The sequence below is a fragment of the Dreissena polymorpha genome, chromosome 13, assembly GCF_020536995.1.
Source record: "Dreissena polymorpha isolate Duluth1 chromosome 13, UMN_Dpol_1.0, whole genome shotgun sequence".
Classification (NCBI taxonomy): Eukaryota; Metazoa; Mollusca; class Bivalvia; order Myida; family Dreissenidae; genus Dreissena; species Dreissena polymorpha.
The window spans coordinates 59,539,239-59,557,546 of NC_068367.1; the positions used below are offsets into that span (position 1 = coordinate 59,539,239).

Below are 18,308 nucleotides of genomic sequence, written 5' to 3' on the forward strand. Positions count from 1 at the left end.
TTCATAGTTTCATATTTTGTCGGCATTCATACTATTTGTCTATGAAAAAAAACGAATCTGTATTGGTTGTTATCTGGTACATTAGGTTCTTGGCATCTTCCAATGTGGATGCATAGAGTGTTGGGTTCTTATGAGCAAACATATTGACCAGTAAACTGTAAGATGGCTTCAAGTCACTGTCCAGTCACTTCCAGAGAATATAATAATATGAGGACCAGTTGCCAACGGGTCCCCAAACATTTTTCGAAAACTCATTATTATTTACAATATAAAAAAGTTGGATTCTACATAACTCGGTCACACCTGTTGTGAGCACAGCGGGAAGATTGATGCAATGCCCCACCACCCCCTCCACCCCTATCTTAGTTCCAAAACTACGTCACTTTACAACAACAGCAAATTAGACATATTGAAGTATTGCCCCAATCAATGCCATCCCTACTCATACCTTGGTCCCATAATAAGTCAACATTTTGTAAGCAGAACCAGCTAATTTATGTATTGCACCTTCTTATCTCATCCCCACCAATTACAATGTCACAAGTTTCAAATCTCATCCCTACCCATTACAAGGTCACAAGTTTCGAATATCATCCCCACCCATTACAAGGTCACAAGTTTCTAATCTCATCCCCACCAATTACAATGTCACAAGTTTTACATCTCATCCCTACCCATTATAAGGTCAAAAGTTTCAAATCGCCTCCCCACCTGTTACAAGGTCACAAGTTTCGAATATCATCCCCACCCATTACAAGGTCACAAGTTTCAAATCTCATCCCCACCCGTTACATGGTCACAATTTTCGAATATCATCCCTACCCATTACAAGGTCACAAGTTTCTAATTTCATCCCCACCCATTACAGGGTCACAAGTTTCAAACCTCTCTTCCCCACCAATTACAAGGTCACAAGTTTCGAATCTCATCCCCTCCAATTACAAGGTCAAAAGTTTCGAATCTCATCCCCACCCATTACATGGTCACAAGTTTCAAATTTCATCCCCACACATTACAAGGTCACAAGTTTCGAATCTCATCCCATCCCACGACAAGGTCACAAGTTTCGAATCTCATCCCCACCCTTAACAAGGTCACAAATTTCGAATATCATCCCACCCACTACAAGGTCCCAGGTTTCGAACCTAATCCCCACCCATAACACGGTCACACGTTTCGAATTTTATCCCCACCTACAATGTCATAAGTTTCGAATATCATCCCCATCCACTACACGGTGATAAGTTTCGAATAACATCCCCACCCATAACAAGGTCACACGTTTCAAATATCAATTCCACCCATTACAAGGTCACACGTTTCGCATATCATTCCCACCCATGACAGGTCACACGTTTGGAATATTATCCCCACCCATTAAAAGGTCACAAGTTTTGAATCTCATACCAACCCATAACAAAGTCACTCGTTTCGAATGTCATCCCCACCAATTAGTAGGTCACAAGTTTTGTAAGACAAACAGACAGACAGAAACATTAAGTTATTGCTCAGTATTTCTCCATCCCATTCTTTGTCCCATAACTAGATCAGACCTATGATATGCATATCAGATACACTGATTAATTGCATCCCGAGTTTTAATATGGGTCGGGGACCTTTTTGATTGGGAAAAAGCATGGTGTTTTGACCTAAATTGGGTAATTAGTTTTGTTGTTGTTGTCCCCGACTTCGAAAATAACAACACCACTGCTCCCCCTCCTTCAGACCCACCATCATATTGTAACTAGGGATCAGGAATAACATCTGAATAGGGATAAGTAAGTGTTAGGAATAGGAGCCTGTGAGTGATAAGTGATGTGCTCAAAAACGTGCCAATGATCTGGACAGGATTTCAATCAGGAAACATACTCATCTTCCAAAGGCCATCTTCATATCAAAGTTCTTATAAATGAAGATCTTTTGAAATAATCATTGAACATTCACAAATCATAGGTATCTTATTACCAAATGCATTCATTTATAATTTGAATATATTTCCTCTTCAAGCTTCAATACATGAAATTAGACGATAGGGCACGGATGCTTTTTGCTCATTCCACGTTTGTCTAAAAAAGTTATTTATGACAAAACCTAGCTGTGAATATGACCCCTTGGGTCTAAACAAATATCCAAATTGAAGTTGATGATAGGGACAGCAAATATTTTTTGTAGGGATACGGTTGTTATAGGCAACACAACAAATTGTCAAATATATTTATACCAAGTAACTTAAGTAAGAGAAAAACCATTACACAAATATATCAGATTATATGTAAATCAGGCCAAAGAGGGGTTAAAAAAATTTACACCCAAGAAAATGAAACCTAGACACTATAATGTGATTTTTGTTACGTATTATACTATAATAAACCTACGTCTAAAGCAATTTATTTGCAAATAGGACAAGGCGCCCATGATAAATACAATGTGGCATTACCAAATTACTTCCCAATCAGAAGAAATGGAGCAATTTGCATGTAGCAAAAACACACAAGTACAATACTGAAACATTCCAGACAGTGGAAAACGTGGCCTTAAATATTTTACTAGAGATTTGTCGCAAACTTGGCAAATACCTCGTAACCTCTTTCAAAGTATTGTTCAAGTTAAAAACAAAAATGGGGGAATAAGTGGATCAATTTGAATTTACAGCATGTCTTGCACATGCACATTTTCACTTTATAAGGATGACATATTATAATATTATTTGTGATTTTTTTTAGAAATATGAAGGTAGTTTAGTCCACAAGCTTGAAACAATTTACGTTGACTGTCCTCTGTCAGTATTGCTAAAGGTCAAATTACTTAGAACACGTGGCGTATGGGAATAAAAACTGTCTTTCCCATCTATACTTCATGGTGATTAAATATTTGAAGTTTGAATTAAATCACTTGAGAAATTGACGTTTAAAGTGAACAGCTTTCACTATCTCAAAGTTAAGTTTCTGTCAAAACTTTAGTGTGCAAATGGACCACAAAAAAACATGAGTAAGGATATACTTAATTGAAAATGGCAAAGTGCAAAGTAATTTGTAAATTCTTAGCATAGCCCCCAGAAGGAAATAAATACTATATGGTATTACTATACATATTCTTTGTAAAAAATGAAACAAAAAGTTACGATTATGAAAACATTAATAAAATAATGATGACGATACATTCATAATATTTATTGGGTTCTCAAGATTGTTTTCACATGAAGTTAATAGAATTCTCAAAAATTGTAGACAACCTTGTCACTACTATATACACAGCTATAAATTAATTTCTTTATGAGATGAAATAGATGCATTGATTTAACTTCTATCAAATCCATTTTATGAAAATAAGAATACGAAATGCATTGCGCAAATCCTGGCAATGCCTACTTCAGACAAATTTGCCAGTCACTCATTTATTAATCTGAAATAATGCATCAAGCTGCGGTCAAATGCATTTCGATATTAAACTTTTATTCAACCAATAATGGTGATTTGTTAAAATTTCATGCATAATTATGCAAATGATTCACAAAATGAGTTAAAGATGATGCAGAATGCAGAATTGATGCAGCAGACTTGATATTAATGTTAAAGAGAACACAGTTTTCTCATTACAACTTACTAGTTTTTAGGGACAATTATTGATTATTTAAAACTATAAAAGATCGATTAAACAATATGATTTTTCTATTCTTTACTAAACAGATAAAACATCGATGAATAACAGGCTAGAACAATTTGTTGACAATAATGCATGCAATATTTAAGTCCCCTAAAGATCGTGTGAAAACCCTTACCAAACAAAAATCTGCATTACATTCACATTGCCTTTTGCCTTTTTCCAATATTTCATAATGAAAAACGACGTCGTATCTGCACACCAATCTTATGAATCGCATTTTAAACTCACTAGACTAAATGATCTCAAATGAAAAAAGCTCGTTCATATTACACCCTCATTGCTATTCGATGGTATACCAAGTTATATGATTGTATCCTAGCTTTCTTTAGTTAAAACTTATTTATGTAATCTGGATTGCATTGAAAGCATTAAGCTTATTGAACTGCCTTTGCGTGTATTTCCCGAGTAGAACCAGTACTTGTTATCTTTGAGAAAGACTTAGAGAACACTCCCTGAGCAGGAATCAAATCCTTAACCTCCCGGTTGCTGGGCAAAAACTGACTTATTTTGTGTAATTGTATTTTTAGAAACAGTAACCTGACATTTAACAAGTGCATATAGCTTACATGACTTTTAATATGTAGACCAAGTGTCTCAATCAATTTCTATGTGCTTTTCATGATGTTTGTTTTTTAAAAAGGACAAACAGAGGATGGGTGAAACAATGAAGGATTAGTAGAGAAAGGCCAGATAATTTTACCAAATTGTATAGACATATCTTTTGAAACTGTTGAGTATTTTCTATATATAGTGTGTTTTTTTTAGTAGCAGTTTCAAACCAATGACAAGTGCTAATAATATCTATATAAAAAGCAAACATATGTGCAATATTCAAGCAATATTTGCTGTACAAATGATATTTTCTTGGAACATACGATGCATGATGCAGCAAGGGGATTTATGGATCATACCTTTGCACAATGAAGCGAGGGAACTTGATGGACATTGCTAAGAAATCCATGGAAGGACGTAATACCCTCTCGGATTATTAAGATATATTACATCCATTTAACCATTTGTGTACAATTTAACCTAGTCTTAACAATAACTCAGACTTCCAATTATATTTTGGATTCCAAAATATTTTATCTTTTGACAAACACAAATGTTTAAACATTAAGAAGCCTGCAGTAAATGCATCACCTATAATCAGGATAGTGTTAGAAAAGCAAGTGGCAGAAAAAAAGGCATATCTGCTGGAAATGGGGAATATCATGTGCTAGTCATAGCCTCATACTATTGGTTAATTTCCAATTTTAAACACGAAACTTCATTAGCAGACAAGAAGTTACAATAATCTCTAGTAACACTGTAATGAAAAGCATCATCAGTTTGGCAAACAGAAATGCATTTTATCGGTGTAGTTGTCTAACAGGTTATGCAGGTTTCACCTTAATTGACATAACCCAATAGCAAATAAAAAGGTTGGGAGTAATTTCTAGCAAGAATGCCAAAATGAATAATAAGAATGTTCATATTGGTTAAAAATAGCTAAACTAAGAATTATATTCAAAATGTGTTAAATAACACTCGGAAAAACAAGTCATCTATCTTTTTGGTGTAATTGAGCATTAAGGATGTACTCTTTTGAGAAATCCCCATTAATTCTTAAGATATTTTCATACAACAAATAGACACATTTTATATTCTGTGCATTTTGTGCGAGTTGACATGAATGTATATGAATTTGTTTTTTGCTTAGAATTAATTATTGTCCTATTGTCAAAATGCAAGCAAAGCAGCCTTATTTATTGTTGCTGATTTGCAAAAAAAAATGTAGTTATGTCTTAAAAGAAACGTATTAAGTGTAAAATATTCATCTGCAAATTAAAATCCAGATTTGCAACACGGAAAATGCAACATAAAGACCATATACTGATGCATAATATTGATCGGCCAACACTGTCATACATGAGTAATTGTCAAGTCACTGAAATATGTTTTAATTTATAGCTAGAGTGATCAACAGAGTAAACGAAAACTTTGTTTATATCTCCAAACTTGTGTTCACAAATACTAGTCTTTGTTGCACGTTTACTTTCTCGAAGTTGGTTCTCCGATTATTCTGTAAAGTACGTGAATGTTTAGTGCCTAGAGTTGTTCCGAAAAAAAAAACAGCAGCAACATAGTAATTTATGACTGTTTACGCACATGACTTGTGCACAGTTTTCAAAGAACAAGACTCATATGAGTCGTGTCTTGAGAAAACGGAACATAATGCGTGTGCGTAAAATGTCGTACCAGATTAGCTTGTGCAGTCCGCACAAGCTAATCAGGGACGACACTTTCCGTCTAAATTGGATTTTTGCTAACAAGAGACTTCATTTAAACGAAAAATGTCATAAAAACGGAAAGTGTCGTCCCTGATAAGCCTGTGCGAACTGCACAGGCTAATCTGGAATGACAATTTACGCACAAGCATTATGCCCAGTTTTCTTAGAACGCGACTCATATTATGAAGTGTATCTGGATGCTTCTTGAGTTAAACCAATTAAACAATAAGAGTTCATCAATAACTTTAATGTTGACATTAAAACATACAAATATCAGATGGCTGGAACAGCTTGCCACACCTGTCCTCAACATAAAATTTCCATTTTTACAGCTTTTGCATTATGAAAATGCATCTTAGAGAATCAGCAAACATTACAAATAGTAAATTGTTTAAGCGGAAAATAGGGAAAAAAGGAAAAACAACATGACATATTAATGTCCGAAAAAGTAAAAAAGTAGGAACAAATAGTTGAAGGCCGATGACTTTTACAACAAATAGACACAATTTTTTTGTTCGTCAACAGATACCAATGAAAACATTACGGTACCAGTAAAGTGCTTAAAGACTACTTTGATTGTTATAAATTGTGTTGAAGTAAAAACAATTGTTAATGACATCATTAACAATTTATTTATTACATTTTAACAGATATAATACAAACTTTTGAGTGAACCTGGAATACAAAATTCGCTGTTGAATACTGTTTGAGAAAGCATGTGATAATTAACAATTTCTGGACTGACGTAAATTACAAAAGAATAACCGAACATCTGCTTCATTTTTCTCATCCCTTTGGAATATGAGCATGATTTTTTTTCATTGCATATTCAATTAAGAAACGACATTTTGCGGATTAAATTCTGACCATTATATCGTGAAGTTTCAAATTAGTTGTCTCATAATGATTGTTACGCTAAAGCTTAGATACACTCCTGTCGATGTCTACTTCTTTGGTACTACAGCGGTACTCTCCCCGGTCTACAGCAAATCATAGTGCCAGATTTGTTAAAAGTCTCCATTATCCGACGTGTCCGTTATCAAAGTGTCTACAACATCATGCATACCACTCTTAAAAACATGCTCTCTCTTCGTTCATATTTCATTTAACATTATCAAAATTTCAGTATTTTAAGCACAGGAATTAATCTACATGCTGGAACAGCAAACAACTTAGAAAGAATAGTAATTGTATAACTACACGCAATTCAAGTAGAAGATAAAACTCGGATATCAGAGTGCCCAATTTGTTGAGAATCTCCGTTATCCGACGTGCCCTTTATCGGGAATCGAAGTGTCTACAAAATCATGCATACCTCGAATTAAAATATGCTCTATCTTTGGTCATATTTCATTGAATACTAGCAAAATTTCACTACTTGAAGCACAGTAATTACTCTAAATGATGCAATAGCAAACTCTGAATCGCAATATTTGTTTATGTTTATTTTTTTGAAATAGGTACTGAACTTCCAGTGTATGCTGTTTTCCGAAGGAATGTTATCATATTTTGGCAAATATCTATCATTCTACCTTGTAATTCGTCCTTCATAATACACAAGGATATATCATTTATCAACTCCACCATGAACCGTGTCTCAAAGAAAACTTAAATTAAAGATATACATTTAAAAAAACAGGAATTTATATTTCGCGCGTTGCTTTTGTTTTTGTCTGTTATCGAAGTGCCATCCGTTATCCAAGTATCCGCATTACCAGCCGCAGCGTGAATAATCTGATATTTCAGTGGCATTTGTTCATTGCTTATATGGCATATTTTCGTCCATATTTGGGGGCGAAAATTTAGCCCCTTACACTGTAAACCAAAATCTTCTTCCACCAAATTAACTAAGAAAAATGAAAAATGGAATTTAAAAATTCTTTGCTAGGTTAAACATAAGTATTAACACAGTCTGTGTCTATTTTTAATAATGATAATGTGAAGATACTAACCATTCCCCAAACATAAAAATATACCTTGTTTCAAGTTATTGAACATTTTAATTCCAATTTGCAGTATATTTATTTTATCACCTTAGTTTTTGGATTGTTTAAGCTTTAAACATGTATTCAGAAAAATAACCCATCATTTTTCCACTGTTGACGGTTCTTTTACCAAACGCTGGTAAAAAAGAAAGATTAAGAAAGATAAAATACGGATAAGAACTGGCAGAGAGGAACACAGGGGATTCAATATTAATCAAGCACGTAGAAATCAAATTAATACAGTGTAATTCAAGTTATGTTCGGTCAGCTCAATATTAAGACATTAATCACCGAGAATGTAAATATATGTACATTGATGAACGCCATACTGAATCCACGATGGAATGGGACGGTATGGATCTTCCTAATAATTAGATTTGCCTGGAATACTTAGTCATTTGATCAAGACTTTTCTCCATATCCACGGTTTCGGGACCCAATTTGCTGCATTCGTTTCCCCTAAATTGATGGTTAATAGCAGCACAATTTTCTTTAATCGTGCTTTGTATATAATTGTTTTGAGATTCTTTTTTTAATTGACATGATTTATTAACGAAACATACCTTCTAATACAACGAATTTCTTCATTTGTTATTTCTTCATTTTTGAACAAAATTTCAAAAGAATGTAAAAACAAAATCAATAATTTATAAAATGCAGACCACTAAATTCATCTATTCAAGTAAATAGCTATAGAAATGTTTCTGCCTTCCTTTAAATTTGAACATGTATGTCAATGACGCATTTTCCCATATGGTTTAAGCCAGATTTTGATGTCTTTGTCGAAAACATGATGGAATTTTGGTCTATACGTACATTTATAAAACAAGTGGAACATTTTTGTCAAGGAAAGTGTTGGATTGTAAGGATGCAACCATAATATGAAAACAATTTATGAGCATAAAACCTAGAGTACAGGGTCAAATGAAAGCCCTTGGCATTTCTTACAAAGTTTTAATTGAAATTAAGCTGTAGCAAACCTGTACTGATACAATATACTATACTGATACAATGTAACATACTGAATAATTATATCATACTGTCACAATATACTCTTACTGATACAATATACACATACTGATACAATATATCGTTCTGGTTCGATATACCGTACTTTTACAATATACCATACTGATACAATATACAGTACTGGTACAATATACCGTACTAATACAATATATCATACTGTAACAATATACCGTACTGATAAAATATACCGTGCGGATACAAGATACCATACTGATACAATATATCGTACTTGTTCAATACATCGTACTAATATAAAACACCGTGCTGATATATCAATATATTATACTGATACAATATACTTTGCTGATACAATATACATTACTGATACAACATACCATTTGAATGTACTTTGGGTATACCCATATCTTGTTGCACCCCGATAGTTTTGTCTCATATATGAAACTTTTACATCGACATTAATTATTACCACAGTATTCCTTTAGATGCAAATTGTTGTTTAGAGAAGACTCCTACGTTAAAAAAAGTGTTTGAAGGAGAAAGTGATCAGAATGTGGTCATGTGTGTTGTTTGATTGGTTAAACAATATGAAACTCTAATAAAACGTATGTCATTACAGCTTAATTCGGTGTACATTTGTTAATGAAGTACTATGTCAACACACTTAAAATATCTGATTCATTTGCACAGTACTTGCGTCCATGTTTAATAGTTTAAGTCATTTGTAATGAATCAATGGTCTTTTAAGTCTAAAAAATGCACCAGTATGTTGGTTACCTCCAGAAACGTTATATACTTTGACATTTGTTCTGTATGGTCTGCTATCCAGTTTGTGTGGAAAATTGTATACAAAATTCCGAATTTATCCCGTTAATGAAGACTTACACATATTGACAAATCTGGGCCTCATGATGAGTGAGCCAGGGAAATCCTGACCCAATTGTTTTACTTACTTTTGGTTGGCTTTGGTCTAAGCTAACACAAATGATTACAATTACTTATTGGTTATTTATGTCGATTCTGGCCAAAGCCAAAGTTACCACAAAGGGAAATACTTAATATTATTTGTTTATGTAGATTCTGGCCAAAGCAAAAGTCAGCACAAAGGGAAATACTTAATATGGTTTGTTTATGTAGATTATGGCAGAAGCCAAAGTAAGCACAAAGGAAAATACTTAATATTGTTTTTTATGTAGATTCTGGCCAAAGCCAAATTAAGCGCAAAGGAGAATATTAAATATTGTTTGTTTATGTAAATTCTGGCAAAAGCCAAAGTAAGCAAAAAGGAAAAAAACTTAATATTGTATGTTTAAGTAGATTCTGGCCAAAGCCAAAGTAAGCACAAAAAGTTATACTTGATATTGTTTATTATGTTGATTCTTACAAAGGCCCAAACTACATGTAGCACAAAGGGCTATTCATACTGGTTGTTTACCTAGTTTCTGGCCATTAACCAAGGTTACCATAAAGGGCTAAACTTACGATTTGGGTTTTTTGAAGATTCTGTATATGGCCAAATCTAGCACAAAGATTTATTCTTGCAATAGGCTGATATGCTTCTGACCTTGGCTGAAGCAAGAACGAAGATTAACACTTACTATTGGTTGTTGACATAGATTCTGGCTATGGCCCAAGCTAGCACAAAGGGTACAGGAAATGCTGAAAGTTAAGCAGAAAATTATATCTACAAATTCAACAATAAATCTGAATAAATTCAAATGTTTAAACACACGACACTGTATGTTACAGGTGGAATTCATTATAGATTTTGATAGTTTGATTATAATATGAGAATCCTTGACATTTTCAACATTATCAACGATGCATTTTTTTTTAAACTAGAACTCTGCAAGTCAGATGTGTGGCATGATTAGGAGGAATTAATTGAAAAGTTTTATAATGAGTTCACAAATACTTCTTAATTTTTTGTTCACACACCTAAGCTAAAGATATCTAACGGAACATAACTCAAACTTTATGATTGGCCGAATGACGAATACATTTTTTTTAATATTCATGTTCTATAACACATATTGGTAGTTTATTATTAATTTATGATTACACAAAAACGTCTCAAAGCGTCTTCTCAATGGTTTTCAGCAACATTTAATGTTTGTGTTCGTTTTTTACGTTTTAAATGAGACATGCTATTGACGTATCAAAATGCCTTAAACTTCTTAACTTATTGTCCGTATAAAACTGCTAAAGTAATTCCTCCATATTACATGTCACACCACAACAAAAAAGCATTCATAATTTGCAATTTCTATGACCTTAAAATATTTCAGTAAAGACATTTTTGGATAGAAATTTCTTCTAAAATTTATTTTACAGTTTCAAAGAAATAAGAAACAAAATAATACAGTGGTAAAGAAACACACAGTACTTTGATCATGCTACATATTTGATGATCAACATATATAAAAAAAAAACTAAAAAAAATAAAAATGCCATTTAAGCGCCAAATGAAATGCATTGCTTATGCAACAGAAGTCTGGTATGACGATCTTAGGTTAATTCTCCAGAATGCTAATGCTATCAGTGTCTACAAATCGCTACATTTCCTTTTAAATATGCATAACATTCGCCAAGCAACTTCAAGACAAACAACATATGGCATTGACAGGCTGGTAATATGGCAGTCTGGGACAATAAGATTACAAACATTCATCACAATTTTTCATGAACATTTTAATATGTCTGCAATTTTCATAGTTTGAAAATACCAGTACTAGTGTACCATTTTATTTGTGTCATAAATTGTTTTTACAATAGAATAATCAATGTTTATAAGTTGTATTACTTATTTTAGATGTGTCAAATGCATTAAAATCTTACACCTAAAGTGTTATCTTTCCGTGTATAAAACATGCCAGCAATTGAAACCTTCATCAATATTGAACATGTCAACTTTTCTACTGAGGCAAGAATAGAAGTATTTGATTCATACAATTTTTCTAAAAAAATGTGTTTTGTGTCAGTTTTTTATTTAATTATCCTTGTTAAAAGGAGAAAGCATAACACTCTCCTCTCACTGTGTGCTTTTGTTGGGCTAACTATAAGGCAGCGATTTTCATCGCCCAATTAAAAAAAAAAATATCGGTACTGCGCAGATTGGGAAAAATAAGCATAAAAGCCCTGAAATTGGGAAAATTTGCGTAGTGAAATCTTCTGATTGGGAATTATGATTCTTTTTATTGCTTTGTACTTCATGTACAAACACATCAAAACATTCTTTTGCATGCCTTTTTGCTGAAATCTTTAGTTTCATAGCTCATTGTATTTGTTAACTTGCAGAAAATGCGCTTTTGGAACAAAATAAACAAAACTTTCTTATTAGAATTTCTCAGACAGAAATGGGGAATTTGTAATTTTTGCTGGATTGTGAAAGTACCTTGTGCATACTTTAAAATTGCAGCACCTGAAGGGTTTCGCGGGATGGAATGAGTGTGGAGATCAAATTTGAACATGAATTCATTCTTGTTTTATGGTTACATAGTTTTCGCAGAGAAATTTATATACTTATCATTATTTTTATGTGTTCTATTTTCAAATGTCCGGCCATGCGCTGCCGTGTGTTATCGTTTATATTACATATGAAATCCGATTTTTCTCTTCTGCTGAAATTTATCTCTGAAAAAGCTCTCTGTACATTTATTTTTCATTCGAATGGTTGCGCGATTTATGACACATGTTGTTCGACGTAATTTATGTTACGAAACATACAAGTTTTATGTGAGACTCTCCGAATTTTAAGGTCAAGTAAGACGTGGTGGTTTTTAACAGTAAAATATGTGTGTAAGGCATCGAACAAATCCAAAAGTATTTTATATTGTGTGTTTGTCATGCATACTTAACAACTTTGAAAGGGATACAATACAATAATGAAGCTTAAAATAAATTTCGATGAAAGGATGAAAGAGCAAAAAATTGAAGTGAATATAGTAACTTTATTGTTCTAAGCAATGGATTAAAGTTGCTATTGTTTGCATTGAGGGAAGAGTGTCGTTTGTACTAAATTATTGTTTATGACTCCTGATAAAGCTTCAATTGCGTCATCACTCTAATCTACAGCACTGTTTCAGTTGCAAATGATATGTCAATTATCCCAGTTGTGTGCTGCATGTTAACATACTTATTGCTGCTTGTTTGTTGATTCGTGGCCGACCATTGATTTATTTTCACTATTCCTATTTTGATTGGAAACAAATACTTATTTAGTGAGAATACGTGTTTTCAATAATATTGTTTTACTTGGTTTTAACTGATAGAGCTATACAGGGAAATAAACTAACTTTAAACATTTTGGATACCTTCAATTGGGCAATGTATGCAGTCATTTGGTATATTCTTTTTGAAATTGGGAATGGGGCAAAACAAATTTAACAAAGAAAACTACTGCCGACCGACTCAAATGCTTTGCGCTAATCCTTAACTGTTCTTTACTGTTCAGTTTGATATTTTGATAAATTCTGCCACATGCGCCTAAGCTTTCAGAGTTTTTTTATTTGTTCTATATTGCAAATGGCAAAATTATATTTTTCAAATCCAGAATTGGCCATGAATGGTTTGACTTTAAATCTAAATTTTTTTACATAGAGCTAGTAAGTATAGCAATAAAGAGTTTGACGTTGTAATATCCATTTAAGTGGTACTATTCTAAAGCTATAAATTACAATAGTATAAATGCCCCATGCCAAGTTAGGGTATATTGAAACAAAAATGTTAGATTTCTCAGGGTAGGTCATATTTCCCAAAATGGTGAGAAAGAGCTCCTGCTTCACAATCGTATTTACTAATCTTACTTACTCCATCCAAAGACGATGTACCAGACGACTTTGGTTTTCTCTGTGAAGACAGCAATGAAGATGACCATGTGTATATAGAGTGCCTCAACGAACACCCAGGCATAGCTGGCCATCAGTACGTAGTTGTAGATTGTATAAAACAGCCTGCATTCCCAGTGCTGTAGAAAACACAATATAAATTAGCGCCGGCCTGAGAAAACGGGGAGTAATGCTTGTGGCTTATCAGGAATGACACTTTCCGCCTTAACCTGGATTTCATTTAGAATGGACTGACTTTAAATGAAAAATTGTATCAAAGCGGAAAATGTTGTCCCTGATTAGGGATGAGACTTACTTAACGCAAATGAATGAAGCGCCATTTTCCAGAGCGAGGCTCGAATTGCAAGGCTATGAAAGATTCAATATTGGCTATATAACAGCAGTGTTTGAAATAATTGAAGATGGTGTTAAAAAGCTTGAATTTTCAGTGCTGTAGAATTTTGGCCCAAAATATGCCAACTAAGGAGTGAACAATAGAAGCTTCATGGGAATTTATATTAAAACGTGAATAAACAAGGGGCAATAGTTCTTCTAAGGCTTATCACAGACACTTTTCCTTTCTTTACAATTATCTGCAAATAATAGAAATTAAACTTTGAAAGTTTGAGTGTGATCCACCAAGTAGGTTAAATACTATAAAGCCTCAAAATCTGTTAATTTACGCACATGTTGTTAAATATATATATGTATATATATATATATATATATATATATATGTGTGTATATGTATTTATTTATTTATTTATTTATATATATTTATATATATATATATATATATTTAACAACATGTGGGTAAATTAACAGTTTCTACAATAATATTTACCAATCCTTCCGTGAAAATGACCATTCCGTTGGGCAACTCCACCACATCCTTCTCGAACCCAAGATTGTGAACGAACGTGTTCTCTCGGATGATGTTCGTGCACGCGCGTAGAATAAACGCAACAAACAGGTTCAGGTGAATGTAATTGCGGGGACAGCGGAGTTTCCTGCAATGCACAGCAAGAGTCATGTAAGTATAAAGTAAACTTATTACACATATACAAGATTTAATTTAAGAAATGCTTGGTAAATAAGGCCATACAAAAGTAACGGGAAATCTTATTGTGGCGACAGTGGGGTTTCCTGCAATAGACATCAGGATTTACGTACTTACAAAGACAAATTGACAGTGCATGAACAAGACTAAATATAACACTTGTTTGTATGTGTTTAAGTATTGTTGAAATTGCATTTACTGAGCAATGTAATTATATCTCCCAAAAAAAAAAGACTGAACCATTACCAAACAAAGTTTAGCCGACCTAACTACCTTACTTTCGTAGATCTTAGAGGAAACAAATATTTGCTATCCTGTAAAACTATATATATATAAAATCAACTCATAATCAGTACTACATTTTTGTTTTGGTCGTTGGCTAGCTAAACACCGATGGTGTAGTTTGTCATAAAATACCAAGTATCCTGATCAAATCGTCATTGTAACTGCATGTTTATTTCAAATAAAACTATTAAATTATAATAATAGCGATCATCTATAGCTATTTGAAATACGTACGTGTAATAACTTTCTACAATTTAGAAAACAGCCATATCGGATGCTGTTTTTGTTAAAGCAAACGTTATTCCCAACACATGATTTCGCACACATCTCCTCGTGCCAGTAATGCTCGATTGGTCATTGTCGGCTCGGGTGCTACTTAAATGTAACCCGGGCACTCTTAAGTATACTATAAATGTACCCCGGGTACGGGAAATATACTTAATGTACCCGAGAATACTAACGCTAAATTGGTCGTTCTTGGCTCTTTTTTCTACAGATTAATTATATTCATATTTATGTCAATATTATGTAAAATGTCCTGTATATTTTCGAAATACATACTCAAAAAGCATGTTCAGAAAGATTTTGCTCAAAATTGAATTTTGTTTCCGTAGCGCGTTTGACGATATCGGATCTTGGGCGGGCATAAAACTCGGGTACAGTCTATTGACCGGGTACGTTTTAGTATATTAAGCGTACCCGGGGTGCATTTAAGTATACTTAAGTGTACCCAGTGTACATTTACGAAAACACTGCGGAATATGTTCGGTAGCTCGGGTATTTCGATAGCTTTACTATAGTTAAAATCCAACTGAACGTTCGGTCAGACGAGGGCCAACATAGCATTTATACGATTTCGAGAAGTGTTTTCTTGTAGTTATGTGGTCAATGTTAGACACAAGGCAACCTTTTCCTACAATGTGGTACATAATTTACGAAAATGGTCTGCCATTTAGGCGATTAATTGCTTAACAATTTTGATGCTCGTGATTTTCCTGTGCCAAGAGATACCTACCTTGTTCATATATATTATTTAAGATATGTTTTGTCTAATTGATGAAAAATGTAGTTTTATGACATTTTGATAAAACCATGCACCCAAAACCTGTGTGCAAAACAACTTTTAAACACAAACATCTGAACCCACTATATATACGTCTTTAGTTAGGTTGTCGTATTTGTATTTAAATAATATTAAAACAAAACAATATTGGAAAAGAAAATATTGTTGCATAATATTGCGCTCTAAACTGTAAGACCTCGTGTTAAAGAAGAACACTTTCGTCAAATAACAGTACATGATGCTAATTATAAAGCAGTATGCTCATTTTATCCCGCAGTTGTCTTTATATTAAATATTCCTTTAAAACGAAGTAACGACCAATGCTTTTGGTTTATTCGAATGGAATGTCCGTACAAATTCTCAATCTTAACCGCTTTGTATTTGTTATCAGTATAAATACTAGAAAAAAAAAGATTAGCATAAACACACTTACATTCCCATGTTTCACTAGTTGGATGACAAAGCAACATTACATAAGTCGTAACGCAATAAAGTAGTGCTATTTGCTTGCGTCGTATCAACATACTGAACAATTTGTATTCTAGTAATTTCCTGTACACTAAGGCTAGACGCAGAAAACAAAACATCTGTTTTATACATATCTTATATGACTATGATGATGATGATCATCAATAATGTTATCAAATCACCGTCAGCAGTGAAAAGATCAACAGTATCACCAACAATGGAACAGGGTAGTCTCCGCTCGTGATTGATGCTGATTGCCAGTTTGACCATGTTTCTGGCCCACAAACACAACGGCTTACGTGTCTTGACCAAAGAAGTCTGTCAATTTGGCCATGTCCTCTGGCCCACGAACAAAACGGCTTACTTGTCTTGACCCGATGAGTCTGTCAGTTTGACCATGTCCTCTGGTCTACGAACACAATGGCTTACGTGTATTGACCCGAGGAGTCTTTCACTTTTACCATGTGTCCTAGCCCACGAACAAAACGGCTTACGTGTCTTAACCGATGAGTCTGTCATTTTGACCATGTCCGCTATTACACTAAAACAACGGCTTACGTTTCTTGACCCGAGGAGACTGTCACTTTGAGCATGTTCTCTAGCCCACGAAAACAACGGATTACGTGTCTTGTCCCGAGGAGTCTGTCAGTTTTACCATGATCTCTGGTCCACGAACACAACGGCCTACGTGTCTTTACCCGAGGAGTCAGTCAGTTTGACCATGTCCTCTATTCTACGAACACACTGGCTTACGCGTCCTGCACCGAGGAGTCTGTCAGTTTGACCATGTCCTCTAGCCCACGAACTCAATGGCATATGTGTCTTGACCAGAAAAGCCTGGTGTTATATCCTGATAACTTTTGTCGACCTACCGGAATACCAAAATACCTACGGGTGAATATGAAAAGAAAAGCAGCGATTTTCTTGGAAACGGGGGCCAATAATTAACATTGATAATGCGCAACAAATACGGTTACTCAATACAAATGATAACTTTGCTCAGTTTTCATTGCATAGCATATCGCGGTGATGATGGTAAGAGAGATAGATCCAAGTAAAAAATCAAACAGTGCATGCAAGGCAACACACACGCTATCAAAGATATTAAGTATCAAAGTGTTATCTTCGATAAGGCCATGTGCTAATGTGCGCCAGGTCGATGTGATACGGCGCATATAAATGCGGACCAATGTATAGCGAACACATAAACTGGTCGAGAGTTTTGAGATTTGAAACAAATTATTGAACTTATTTTCAAAAACAAAACACAAACAAACGGATACACGAAAGAATAAACGAAAACACGAACGCACCAACGAGTGAACAAACGAAAGAGCATTGCGCCTTGCGCACTTTTATCGAATCATGAGATTATTGATGCTATTGTTGAGAATTGCGTCTCGCTCGTTTATATCGCACCATGAGAGCATTCGTGCTACTTTTGGGACAAATGAGCATTTCGTCTCGCGCGTTTCTATAGAACCATGATAACATTCGTGTTATTATTGGAACATACGAGCATTTCGTCTCGCGCGTTTCTATAGAACCATGATAACATTCGTGCTATTATTGGGACATAGGAGCATAGCGCCTCACGCGTTTCTATAGAACCATGATAACATTCGTGCTATTATTGGGACATATGAGCATTGCGTCTCGCGCGTTTCCGTCGTACCATTATATCAGTCGTGCTATTAT

The 18,308-nt window shown here is 34.1% G+C and overlaps 1 protein-coding gene across 1 annotated transcript in view; it reads right to left on the reverse strand.

Moving 5' to 3' along the window:
• LOC127856582 (secretin receptor-like) overlaps positions 1-18,308 on the reverse strand; it is a 69,865-nt gene that overhangs the window by 9,456 nt on the left and 42,101 nt on the right. The window contains exons 6-8 of the mRNA XM_052392878.1: positions 14,579-14,744; positions 13,718-13,874; positions 10,507-10,567 (exon numbers count right to left, since the gene is read on the reverse strand). Of these exons, the coding sequence (XP_052248838.1) occupies positions 10,507-10,567; positions 13,718-13,874; positions 14,579-14,744 (384 nt within the window). The remainder of the gene's footprint in view (positions 1-10,506; positions 10,568-13,717; positions 13,875-14,578; positions 14,745-18,308) is intronic.